General features: G+C 57.8%; 1 protein-coding gene across 7 annotated transcripts; it reads right to left on the bottom strand.

The window, feature by feature from the left end:
* Window positions 1–1,832: 1,832 nt before the first annotated feature.
* ATP4B (ATPase H+/K+ transporting subunit beta) lies at window positions 1,833–6,765 on the bottom strand. Of its 7 annotated transcripts, none has more exons than XM_006076615.4 (7): window positions 6,527–6,765; window positions 6,009–6,137; window positions 5,008–5,121; window positions 4,708–4,742; window positions 3,941–3,997; window positions 2,809–2,901; window positions 1,833–2,381 (listed from the first exon to the last, which is right to left on the bottom strand). In XM_006076615.4, the coding sequence occupies exons 1-7, from the start codon at window positions 6,636–6,638 to the stop codon at window positions 2,220–2,222; spliced, it is 702 nt and encodes a 233-aa protein (XP_006076677.1). In that variant the 5' UTR covers window positions 6,639–6,765; the 3' UTR covers window positions 1,833–2,219. The 7 variants fall into 7 exon arrangements, with proteins under 7 accessions (XP_006076677.1, XP_006076676.1, XP_025118312.1 ...); XM_006076614.4 differs by having other exon boundaries at window positions 2,809–2,907; window positions 6,527–6,762; XM_025262527.3 differs by having other exon boundaries at window positions 4,708–4,907; window positions 6,527–6,754.
* Between the last annotated feature and the right edge of the window lie 3,572 nt (window positions 6,766–10,337).

Below are 10,337 nucleotides of genomic sequence, written 5' to 3'. Positions count from 1 at the left end.
CGTGTGGGTGAGGGGGGTCACGTGTGGGTGAGGCGGGCCACGTGTGGGTGAGGGGGGTCACGTGTGGGTGAGGGGGTCACATGTGGGTGAGGGGGTCACGTGTGGGTGAGGGGGGTCACGTGTGGGTGAGGGGGTCACGTGTGGGTGAGGGGGTCACGTGTGGGTGAGGGGGGTCACGTGTGGGTGAGGGGGTCACGTGTGGGTGAGGGGGGTCACGTGTGGGTGAGGGGGTCACGTGTGGGTGAGGGGGGTCACGTGTGGGTGAGGTGGGCCACGTGTGGGTGAGTGCAGTCGTGTGCAGGGAGGCGGGCCGCGTGTGGCTGAGGGTGGACCACGTGGGTGAGGACAGACCCACCACAGCTGCAGCTGCGTCGCCAGCATGGCGCTCCTGCTCGTCCAGGGCGCTGCAGAGCTGACACACCTGGGGGCAGGGCTGAGGGTCTGTGGCGGGGGTGGGGAGCTTGGGCAAGGGTGAGGCGCTGGCATCCTCACCTCAGCGCTCTTCCTGGCGGCACTGGGCCACAACCCAGCCATCCTGGAGGGCCACACCTCAGGGCTTCCACGCCGGCCTCCTTCCACCCCCTTGTCCCTGCGGTGGTGGCCTATGACCTCTGGGGTGGTCACAGCTGCAAGCTACTGACTCCTGAGTTCTGCAGACAGGACGGCCTGGGGCGGCTCAGGCCAAGCCCTGACTCTGGTGTTAGTGCAGCAGCGGTCCCTGGGGGTGTCCACAAGCTCCTGCCAGTCCCCGGTGGTCCCTGGGGGTGTCCACAAGCTCCTGCCAGTCCCCGGTGGTCCCTGGGGGTGTCCACAAGCTCCTGCCAGTCCCCGGTGGTCCCTGGGGGTGTCCACAATCTCCTGCCAGTCCCCGGTGGTCCCTGGGGGTGTCCACAAGCTCCTGCAAGTCCCCGGTGGTCACACGAGGCGTCGGTGACCTTGGTGCGAGGCCTGGCAGGAGAAGCATCCAGACTTGAACCCAGGCCTCTGACCTCTGACCCTGGAGCCCGGCTGCCCCTACCCTAGGGGCTGGTCAGCCTGTGTATTCAGCAGCAACTTGATGGGTAGGTCCAGCCCTCCTATCCACAGGCGCCTTGTGGCCAGCTGGAGCTAGGTCTGAGGCCATGTACTCCCCTCCCCGCACCCGGCAGGGACAGCCCCTTAGCAGCTGGACCGATCCCCCCCTGAACTGGGTCAGCAGCCCCACGTTCCGGGGTCTGTAGGGGGAACCCGGGCAGGCTGCCTACTGTGCGTGGACACCACGGGCCCCATCGAGACCTTGGAGTCATTTCCAGGGTAACTATACCCCTGACCTCCGACCTCCCATGTGTCGTGGCATCCCCAGGATGGCCTGGACCCTGACCTGACATTTCCCAGGTGGCGCAGAGTTGCTGCCGAGGGGTCAGCAGGGAGGACGTCCCCAGCCCAGGGCCCCTGTCCCCTGGCTCCATGGGGCTTCCTCTGGAGGCTCTGGGTGACAGATAATAATAGCAGATATGTCGTTGGGACAGAATGTTCTGGTTTTGGGTCTTCTGAATGGGCTGGGGCTGGAGACCCCCGCCCTGGAGGTTGGACGGGAGACTGTGCTGGGAGGAAGGCCACCTCTGGGGTCCAGGCTCCACCACATGGCCACACCCTGCATCCTGGCCATGTCGTTGGGGCAGCCCCTCCCACGCTGCTTCATAACTTAGCCGACTTGCAGTCGAAAGTGTTATAGAAGGAGAATTTTTTAGTTAATTTTAGTTAATTCTTTTAAAGTTAACTAATTAAATTTTAATTCATTCCATTTTTTAGTTAACTCTTCCCCATCATCAGGAAAGACATGACTCTTTTATGTAGGTTAAGAATGAAATTTAATAAACTTGATTTTTACAGTTTAGGAGTTGTACTTTTTAAAGCCAGAGTCCAGAATGCGTTAAGTCGTAAGTCAGGTTTCTGGTGTTCATAGTCACGTGTAGGAACAGTAAGTTGCAGCGAGAATGGTGCGGTCTGCGTGGCCGAGCTGCGTCCTCCCACATCTTAGCCGTGCAGCGGCTGCCTTACGGTCCCCGTGTGAGCCTGTTTTTCGAAGCTACAAATCTGCCTGAAAGGTAAGAGGTCTGATGGGATCCTGATGGTGCGAGCCTGGAGCGGGGCTGTCTGGTGCCGAGCCGCCCGGGTGCTGGGTTCCGCTGGACGAGGCGTTGGGGTCGCCCTGTGCCTGGGGGCCAGCCTGGGCCCCACTACTTCTGGATTGTCAGCTTGAACTCCACCTTCCCCTCGTAGGGGTCGTGGGGGTTGTCGAAGGTCACGTGCTCCGCCAGGATCTTGCACACGACAACCACCTCCTTGTTCCTGGGGACGTTGAGGAGCTTTGCGGCCACCAGCGGGTTGCTGTAGTGGGGCTGAAGAGACGCCGGTTAGGGTCCTCATGAGAGGGCGGCTGGGTGCGCGGCTGGGTGCTCAGCACAGAGGCGGAGCTCTCACTGAGTTACAGACATCTCCTGCTTAGAAATGAGGAGACCGGCCCAGAGGGACGGACCCGTGACAAATCCAACGTCAAACTGTACCTGATAAAAATTAACCAACACAGGATAAAGCAAGAGCTTTGGGGAAAATGATTTTAAGTGGATATGCAGTTGTCTAAGGAGACCCGTGGAAGGTAAAAATAAGATTTGATGTCAATTTTGGGTGAGAACGTGGGCTTGGGAGACCCCCGGAGGTTAAGCGGTTAGGGTGGGCTAAGTGCAGTCTGGCCTCCTTTCGCAGGCAAGCGTCTCCGGCCATCCCTTCGCGGGCGGCGGCTGCAGTCGGGCCCTGGGGCCCACGTACCTGGGCCTTCTTCCCGTAGTAGGGGAAGTAGTGCAGGCTGTAGGAGCCGTTGGGCGGGAAGTACTCCACCTGCAGAGCCGGGGCATCCCGGTGCTGGTCCTGCGGGTGAGAAGCTGTGCGAGAAAGGCCGGGCCGGGCGGACGCACACGCGTGTGTCTCCGTGCCTGCTCTGCATGTGTGTCTGCATGTGTGCACGGGTGCAAAGCAGGTGACTCCACGGGCAGTTGGCATGAGCCAGATCTAGTCTGTATCATCAACCAGGAATCCATTCATGGTGTAACTTGTTAGTTCATAAGACCCCGGTGACTTACCGAAGTCGTACCTTTCACATTAAACCCTCTCAGGGTAAAAGAGGAGCCAGGGCCGAGTGTGTGGGGCTGGCAGCCCACGAGGCTGGGGCCCGCCTGCCGCCGGGGCTGCCCTCGTCCACCGTCAGGGTCGGCGCACGGCCCGACGGAGCCCAAGCCCGTCCGAGAGCAGGAAGGGGCACTTTGGTGTCTGTTAAAATCTCAAGTCAGCCTACATGTGTGCGGTCAGGGAAGCTGGAAACGGGAAGCTGGGGCAGGACGCACCCCACGGCCTGGGGGGTGGCACCAAAGTGTGTGCGGTCGCCCTGGTGGGGTGTCCCTGCAGGCGGCAAAGAGCCTGGGCCCAGGCATAACTGAGAAAGCAAACTTTAGAAAGGACTCAGTGAAGACAAATTTAGTTTTATCCATGTGGTTAAAAACGCATTTTGAGAAAAACTGGACTAAATTAATTGCAATTCTTGGCAGCGTGTAAACTCACACTGTTAATCAACGGCACTGGTGTTAATCAGCATCGTTTTGTAAATAAGGAAACAAAAGGACAAAAGAGTGTGGTAGAGGTGAGTTGGGTTTTCCAAACTGCCACAGACATCCTGAAGTGTGTTGGGGATACGCTGTCTCAGATGCTTTTTTGAAGCAAAACAAAGTGCTGTTTTTTCTTACTGGGTTTTCATCCCTGTGATAAAAACCACTTAGCGTTAAGGGTCCTGCCATCCGTGACCCGGTTTATTAGGCGACCCCTGAGATGTTTGTAGGGGAAACCTGATCAGGGTTTCCCGAGGGGTTCCCAGCCCAAACAGGACGGCCATGGCCCTTGGGTCACTCACCAGGAAGGCACAGTCCACCCTGGGGGCCGTGCTGTTGCCGGGGAGAAACTTGACGATCTGCAAGGGAGCAGCTGTGAGTGCAGGGGGCGGGGAGGGCCTGGGGGTCCTGCTCTGAGGACTCAGCAGGTGTGCCCCCTTATGCTCCAAGCCTGCGGTCTTGGCTGCCAGGTGGCAGAGTTGGACGGTCAGCAGAGCCCAAGCCGCGGCATCCGCCTCCCGCCCCTGTGCGGTGCCCCCTCTGCACCTCCCCTCCCCTCCTGGCTCCGCCTCTGAAAGCCCTGGCCCCTGGGTCCCCCAGCTGGTGCCCAGGGCCCAGGGTAGCACCCGCCTCACTCACAGGGACCCCAGCCTTCCTGCTGTGCGTGCCCACCAGGGAACAGACCCCGGCTGGACCAGGCTGAGCGCAGAGCACAGGTCTGTGGCCTCCGCTGTCTCTCAGAGAGGAAAGTGAAGTGTCACCCCGGCCAGATCCCGCGCCCCCTGGTTCCTGTCCATCGTGGGCGGCCTCCAGAGGCTTGCCGAGTCCTCTCAGCCTGTCCCTCAGCGCCTGGCCCCGGCGGGTTCCCAGGCGCCCTCCCCATGCTGACCGCCTGGCTTTTCCCAGCCGTCCTGCACACAGGACTGCCCTGGGCTCTGCGGCTCGCCAGTCAAGCAGGTGGCGAGTCCGGATGGCTACTTCCGGGTAAGGGGCTGCAGGCTCCCCAGCCAGCCCAGGGGCTGGAGGGGCAGAGGGCGGGGGCCCTTCTCCCTTCTGACCCCACACTCACCCTGTTCATCTTGATAATGAAACACGGCTTTCCCTCTGCAAAACCGAAGGTGGGGTCAGGCTGGCCAGAGCAGTTCTGCAGCATGTCCGCTGTGAACTTGCAGGAGAACTTGGTGTGGTTCGGGGCCAGGAAGCGCTCCTGGAAGAAGTACCTCTCGGACGTGCAGTTGATGTTGTCCTCCTGGGCTGCAGGCGAGTAGCCTGGGGGGGACGCACCTGTGGTCCTGCCCAGCAGCAGCCTGCCCCCCACCCAGCTCTTAAAGAAAGGAGAATGGAGACCGGGGCCCGGGTCACCCCTTACCTGCCAGGAAGTGCCGCAGGGCCTGTGTGAGCCCTGCCCAGGTCCTGTTGTCCGACACGTTGTAGGAGATGTCCAGGCCTTTGTCCCCGTAGGTGTCCGGCCTCAAGGTCACCCCTGGAGAGAGGACGCAGTGCCTGGGGTCTGGCTGCACGTTTAGGCTGCGTGCTGTGCTGCTGGCCTGCCCTGGGGGTGGGGCAGCGCCCAGGATGCTGGGGCCAGGACTTCTAAGGCCCCCGGCCTCCCCAGGTGTGCCCAGGAAGGCCCGGGACACTGCACAGTAGCCAGGGGCCGCTCAGGTGCACAAGGCCTGGTTAGGCCTCCGGGCTCCCTCTGCAAGAGGCCCGCCCCTCACCCTGCCTGCCAGCCTGCGGGTTTGAGACAAACTCTATCAGGGTGTGGTTTCAAGCGTGTAGTCTACTACATCCTGTTCTGAGATTGCACTGAGATCCTCCACGTTTGATCTGTTTGTTGATTGTAAAGATTGACCCCAGCTGTCACGAGGATTTGTGGACGATGCTCAGGGCGGCGAGCGCGCCGCCTCCAGGCACAGCCCAGCACTACTCTTGGGTGGTCTTGGGTTATTTTCTTCCTCGGAAAGCACTGAGGACGCAGGGTTGACAAACACTGAGTCGCTGGGCTGGAAAAGCCGAGCTTCCTTTAGCACCCTTCCCGCCTCTCTCTGTTTTGCTGTCTGCCCTCAGCTGGGTCAGCGGGCTGCGTGCAGAGGTCTTGGTCCAGGTGCCGTCCCCAGGCTTCAGAGGTGCTGCCCGCCTGACCCCAGCCTGCGCGTCTCCCCAGCGCTTCCCCTTGTTTGGGCAGTGACTCCACATGGGGAGCGGCTGCCCCCCCTTAGACAAGACTCCAGCCCTGGGTCTGCTGGCCTCCTGCTGCTAGGAGGCGAGGGTCCCCTGGGAGAGTGGCCTCGGAGCTGGACGCCCACCCCCTACCTCCTGGTCCCCTGGTACCAGGGGGTCGGCGGAGTGGGGCCCTCCGCCAGTTACCTGGCGACTTGAGCTGGTCCTGGTAGTCGGGTGTGTAGGGGTCGATGGTGCACATAAGCACGTAGATGCAGAGGGCGAAGATGCCCGTCATGACCACGTAGAAGGCCACGTAGTAGAGGCTGATCCACACTGCGGGCAGAGGCGGGTCAGGGGCTCGGTCGCCAGGAGCGTGCGCGCGCTCACTGCCCCACCTCTCAGGTGGGCACTCCACCTGCTCCGGAACATGCTCACCCCAATAACCCCGCGCCCCTTCACGTAAAAGTCTTCTTAAAAATTACAGTTTTGGGAACCTAGCTTTAAACCTGCTGCTCTGAAATCCAGGGCTGAGCCTCTGGGGCCCGTCCTCAGCTGCCCTCCACCCTCCAGTACCCGGGGTCAGGGGTGTCAGGGCCTGGGCAGGCCTTTGGGGTCTGCCGGCGGGGACGGGAGGCTGGGGGGGCTTGGTCTGGACCCTGGGACCGCCAGTCCCTGGCAGCCGCGGCGCGGCCCCTGCCCTCTCCTGGGCCCCGTGCACAGACCCCAGCGGGACAGCGTGCGGCCCAGCATCTGCCCGGTGTCTGGGTTCCAGCAGTAGCGCTGGAACTCCTCCATCCGCTGCCCGCACGACTTCTTCTCCTGCAGCGCTGCCATCGCTGACCGCTGCTGCCGGGGCTGCAGGGAGGCCGCGCGACCGGCTTTTAAGGTCTCCTCCTCGGAGCCCAAGGGCACCGTGGCGCCCAGATCAGGGAGGCCCCGGCAGGTGTTATCGGCCCTGCTGTTAAGGTGCCCTCCGCCGCCTCCCCCGGCATGTCAGGGCAGCCCCCCGCCCCACCACCACCACCACCAGCCCCTCCTCGCGCGTGCCCTTGGCGGGAACTTTATCTGCTCTGATAACAAGCAAGCAAGGAGACCAGCAGGCGCTTGGGAGGGGCTGGCAGGAGAGCAGGTCGGCGAGGCCAGGCCTGGACCCAGCACCCAGCTGTGGCCGAGAGGCTCGAGCTGAAGGGGCAGGAGCCTGACGTCGTGGCGGGCAATGGCGGGGGTCCCGGAGGGGTGGGAGCGGGGGACTCTTGTCTCTGTCACTGCTGCTGCGGGAGAGCCAAGCTCACCGGCGCCTCGGGAGGCGGGCTGGGGGCTCAGGGGTCCCGACACTTGAGCACAGCTCGGGTGACAACTTACGTGCTGCCCTGAGAGTCACAGAGGGATCCAGTGCCCTACAGCGAGACATGCTTTTCACTCAACGATGCCAGGCCCCGGGCATGCTGTTCAAAGGCAGGTTCTGACCTGGATGGGCCCGGTGGGCCGGGAGCTCCCAGAGGCTTCGCCTGCGGCTGCAGGACCACAGCCACGTCTGGGCAGCGGACATGCCGCCCGGAGCCACGTCCGAGTCACCTGGGGAGCCTCGGCGGCCTCTGACACTGGTCCCAGCCCCGAGTTTCTGAGCGAGCTGACCTGTGGGGGGCCTGAGTGTCCGGACCACCCCCCAGTGGTGACCCCTGTGGTGTGTGGTCAGAACCAGGAAGCTCTGGCGGGCTATGTAGCCGGGGCCATAACCTTGGCTCCTCAGGGACCAGACATCGCCCAGGGATGTGACTCCTTCCTCCACGATGAGGCAGAAGAGGCAACACCAGGCAGGGGTGATTGACCACAGGCCTCTTCTCAGACACGTCAGAACTGGCTGGGTTGACGGGGATCGCCCACAGCTCTAGCTGTCCAACTGTCCACTGTCACCCTCACTCTGAGGGACGCACAGGGTCAAATCGGAAGGTTTCTTCCAGGGTAAGAATTATGAAAACCCTCCAGTCATTATGCCATTTTCTTTAGGGTGATTTACAGTTTGTCAGCAAAATGATAAAAATTCACATGGAATTGTAGCATTTTAGCTTGGACTCATAATTTCTTGGGTTTCTTAATGGGCGGCTCCTAGGCGCTTTCCTGAACACTGTTCCCAGTCACGGCTTTGGAACTTCAGGGCAGTAGAAACGCAGAGTGTGGCCTCGGGCTTTGGTCTCACTGTCCACGCCCATGGAGCCGGGACTCCAGGTGAGGAGGCTCGAGGCGCAGGGCAGCAACTGCCAGACACAGACTCTGTGCCGCCCTGGCCTGGACAGTGCAGACTCTCCGGGGCTTAGTCTCGGGACTGAACCCTCACACTTAGTCTCTGAATTCCCACAAGCATGAACATGTGTGCTGAGCTGCACACATGTTATCACAGTGACCTTCTCGGGACACGTGTCCATGGTTGGGGGGGTGGGCACTGGGAGAGGGCAGCTTCCTGCCCAGCATGCCTGTGGGACCACTTGAGCAGATGACCCCCGAAAAGGGTGAGTCCCAGACCAAGTGGGGCTCACCCCAGGTTCCCACCTGGGAGCCGTAAGGAGCGGGAGCCACCCCTCTCCCTGGTGGGGGTTCCGAGGAGTCAGCAGAAACTGAAGGGCTAGATGAGAGGAAGATGCCCAGTGGATGATCACTGATCACAGCGAGACCCGAGAAGATCTCAAAAGGAATCAAAACAGGAGAGTCAATAGGTGTCAAGACTGGGGTGACAGAGGCTGGAGTCATCGACAGGTTGTGAAGCTGCCACAATGAAAATGCTTCAGTGAGCATCTGTGAACATGCTTGAAACAAATGGGAAAACAGAAGTAGGAAGTTTAAGGAAAGAAACCAAACATACACAGAAGAACCAAACGGAAATTTTAGATTAAAAAATACAGAAGCCAGACTAAAAAGCTCAAATAATGTGTTCCTCAGCAGAGGGGAGGGGAAAGGGGAAAGAATCAGTGACATGGAAGAAAAAAAAATAGAAGTTTCCAGGTTTGAACAAATAGAGAGAAACTAGAGCCAGAAAAAATTGTGCAGAGCTCGGTGCCCAGCCGTGGTAAAGACTGACGCCCGAGTCATCGGGGTCCTGCAGGGCAGAAGAAAGCGGGGTGAGGAGTGAGCCTTCAGATCCAAGAAGCTGAGAGAACTGCTAACAAGGCACCTCAGCCCATGCCACATTGCAATCAAACTTCTGGATATCAAAGACACACACAAGAAACTCTAGAAAGCAACTGCTTAAAATAAAAAGGAATTACTTAGGTGTTACTCTAACAAAACATGTACATGACTTTTATACTGAAGACCACAAAGTGACAATGAGACAGAAATCTACGTAAATGGAGATGCATAGTGCGCTCACAGGCTGGAAGGCTCTACACAGATGTCCATACTCCCCAACCTGACATGCTGTTTTAACATAATTTCTATCAACATCCAAGCAAGATCTATTTTTGGTGTCTAGGGATAAGGCTACTCTAAAATTTATTTAGAAAGGCCAAGGAACTAGAAAAGTTAAATATTTTATTCTTTATTTGAAATACTTACTTCTTTAGAAAATATATTAAAAATGAAAAATAAGGTAGGAAGACTTGGTCTACACAACTTCAAGGCTGCAAGGGCAGATATAAACACATCATCAAGACAGTGAGGGACAGAGGGACAGAGGCCAGCAAACACAACAGAAAACTCAGAAGCAGATTCACACACGTGCGCCCACAGATTTTGACAACAGGGCCAAAGAAGTTCACTGAAGCAAAGACGACCTTTTTAACGCATGGAGCCTGAGCAACTGAATGTCCAATAGCCCTGATCTAGATCACAGCTTGCAAAAAAATTAACTCAAAATGGTCATGGATTTACATGTAAAAGTATAAAACTTTTAGGAAAAAAAATGTGAGAAAATCTTTAAGGACTAGGGTTAAGACAGGGAGTTTTTAGACTTGACACCAAAATCACAATCTATAAGAAAAAAACTGAAAAATTGGACTTCAAATACAGCAGCAGAAAAGCAAGCGGTCCAGTTAGAATATGGTCAAAAGATGTGAAGAGACGTTTCACCAAAGAGGATTTGTAGGGGGAAATAAACACTTGGATAAATGTTCAACATAACTGGCCAGTGAGGAAATGCAAATTAAAACCACAATGGGGTACCACCTATCACAAGAGCTGAAATAAAAAATAGTGACAACTCCCAATGCTGGTGAGGATGCTAAGAAACTGGGTCACTCATATGTTGCTGGTGGGAACGGAAAATAGCAGTTGTTGTTCAGTCGCTAAGTCGTGTCTGACTCTCTGCGACCCTCTGGACTTCAGCACACCAGACTTCCCTGTCCTTCACTATCTCTCAGAGTTTACTCAAACTTACTCCATTGTGTTGGTGATGTTATCCAACCATCTCATTCTGCTCCATCTGGGGAAAAGTTTGCCAGTTTCTTAAAAAATTAAACAGGCAAATATTGCAAGTGCCATGTGACCCAGCAATGCTCTCGGCATTAATCCCGAGAAATTAGATTTTATGTCTGCATGGAT

This window comes from Bubalus bubalis, chromosome 13, assembly GCF_019923935.1.
Source record: "Bubalus bubalis isolate 160015118507 breed Murrah chromosome 13, NDDB_SH_1, whole genome shotgun sequence".
Lineage (NCBI taxonomy): Eukaryota > Metazoa > Chordata > Mammalia > Artiodactyla > Bovidae > Bubalus > Bubalus bubalis.
This window is presented reverse-complemented; position numbering and strand designations above follow the sequence as displayed.

Excerpts from the sequence above, each read along its gene's own strand:
- ATP4B (XM_006076613.4), bottom strand. The coding sequence starts at position 6,638 with ATGGCAGCGCTGCAGGAGAAGAAGTCGTGCGGGCAGCGGATGGAGGAG. Across the intron at positions 2,908-3,940 it reads GGGTGGACTGTGCCTTCCTG|GACCAGCACCGGGATGCCCC; the intron begins GTGAGTGACCCA and ends TCTCACCCGCAG. Across the intron at positions 2,382-2,808 it reads ACTACGGGAAGAAGGCCCAG|CCCCACTACAGCAACCCGCT; the intron begins GTACGTGGGCCC and ends GCGTCTCTTCAG.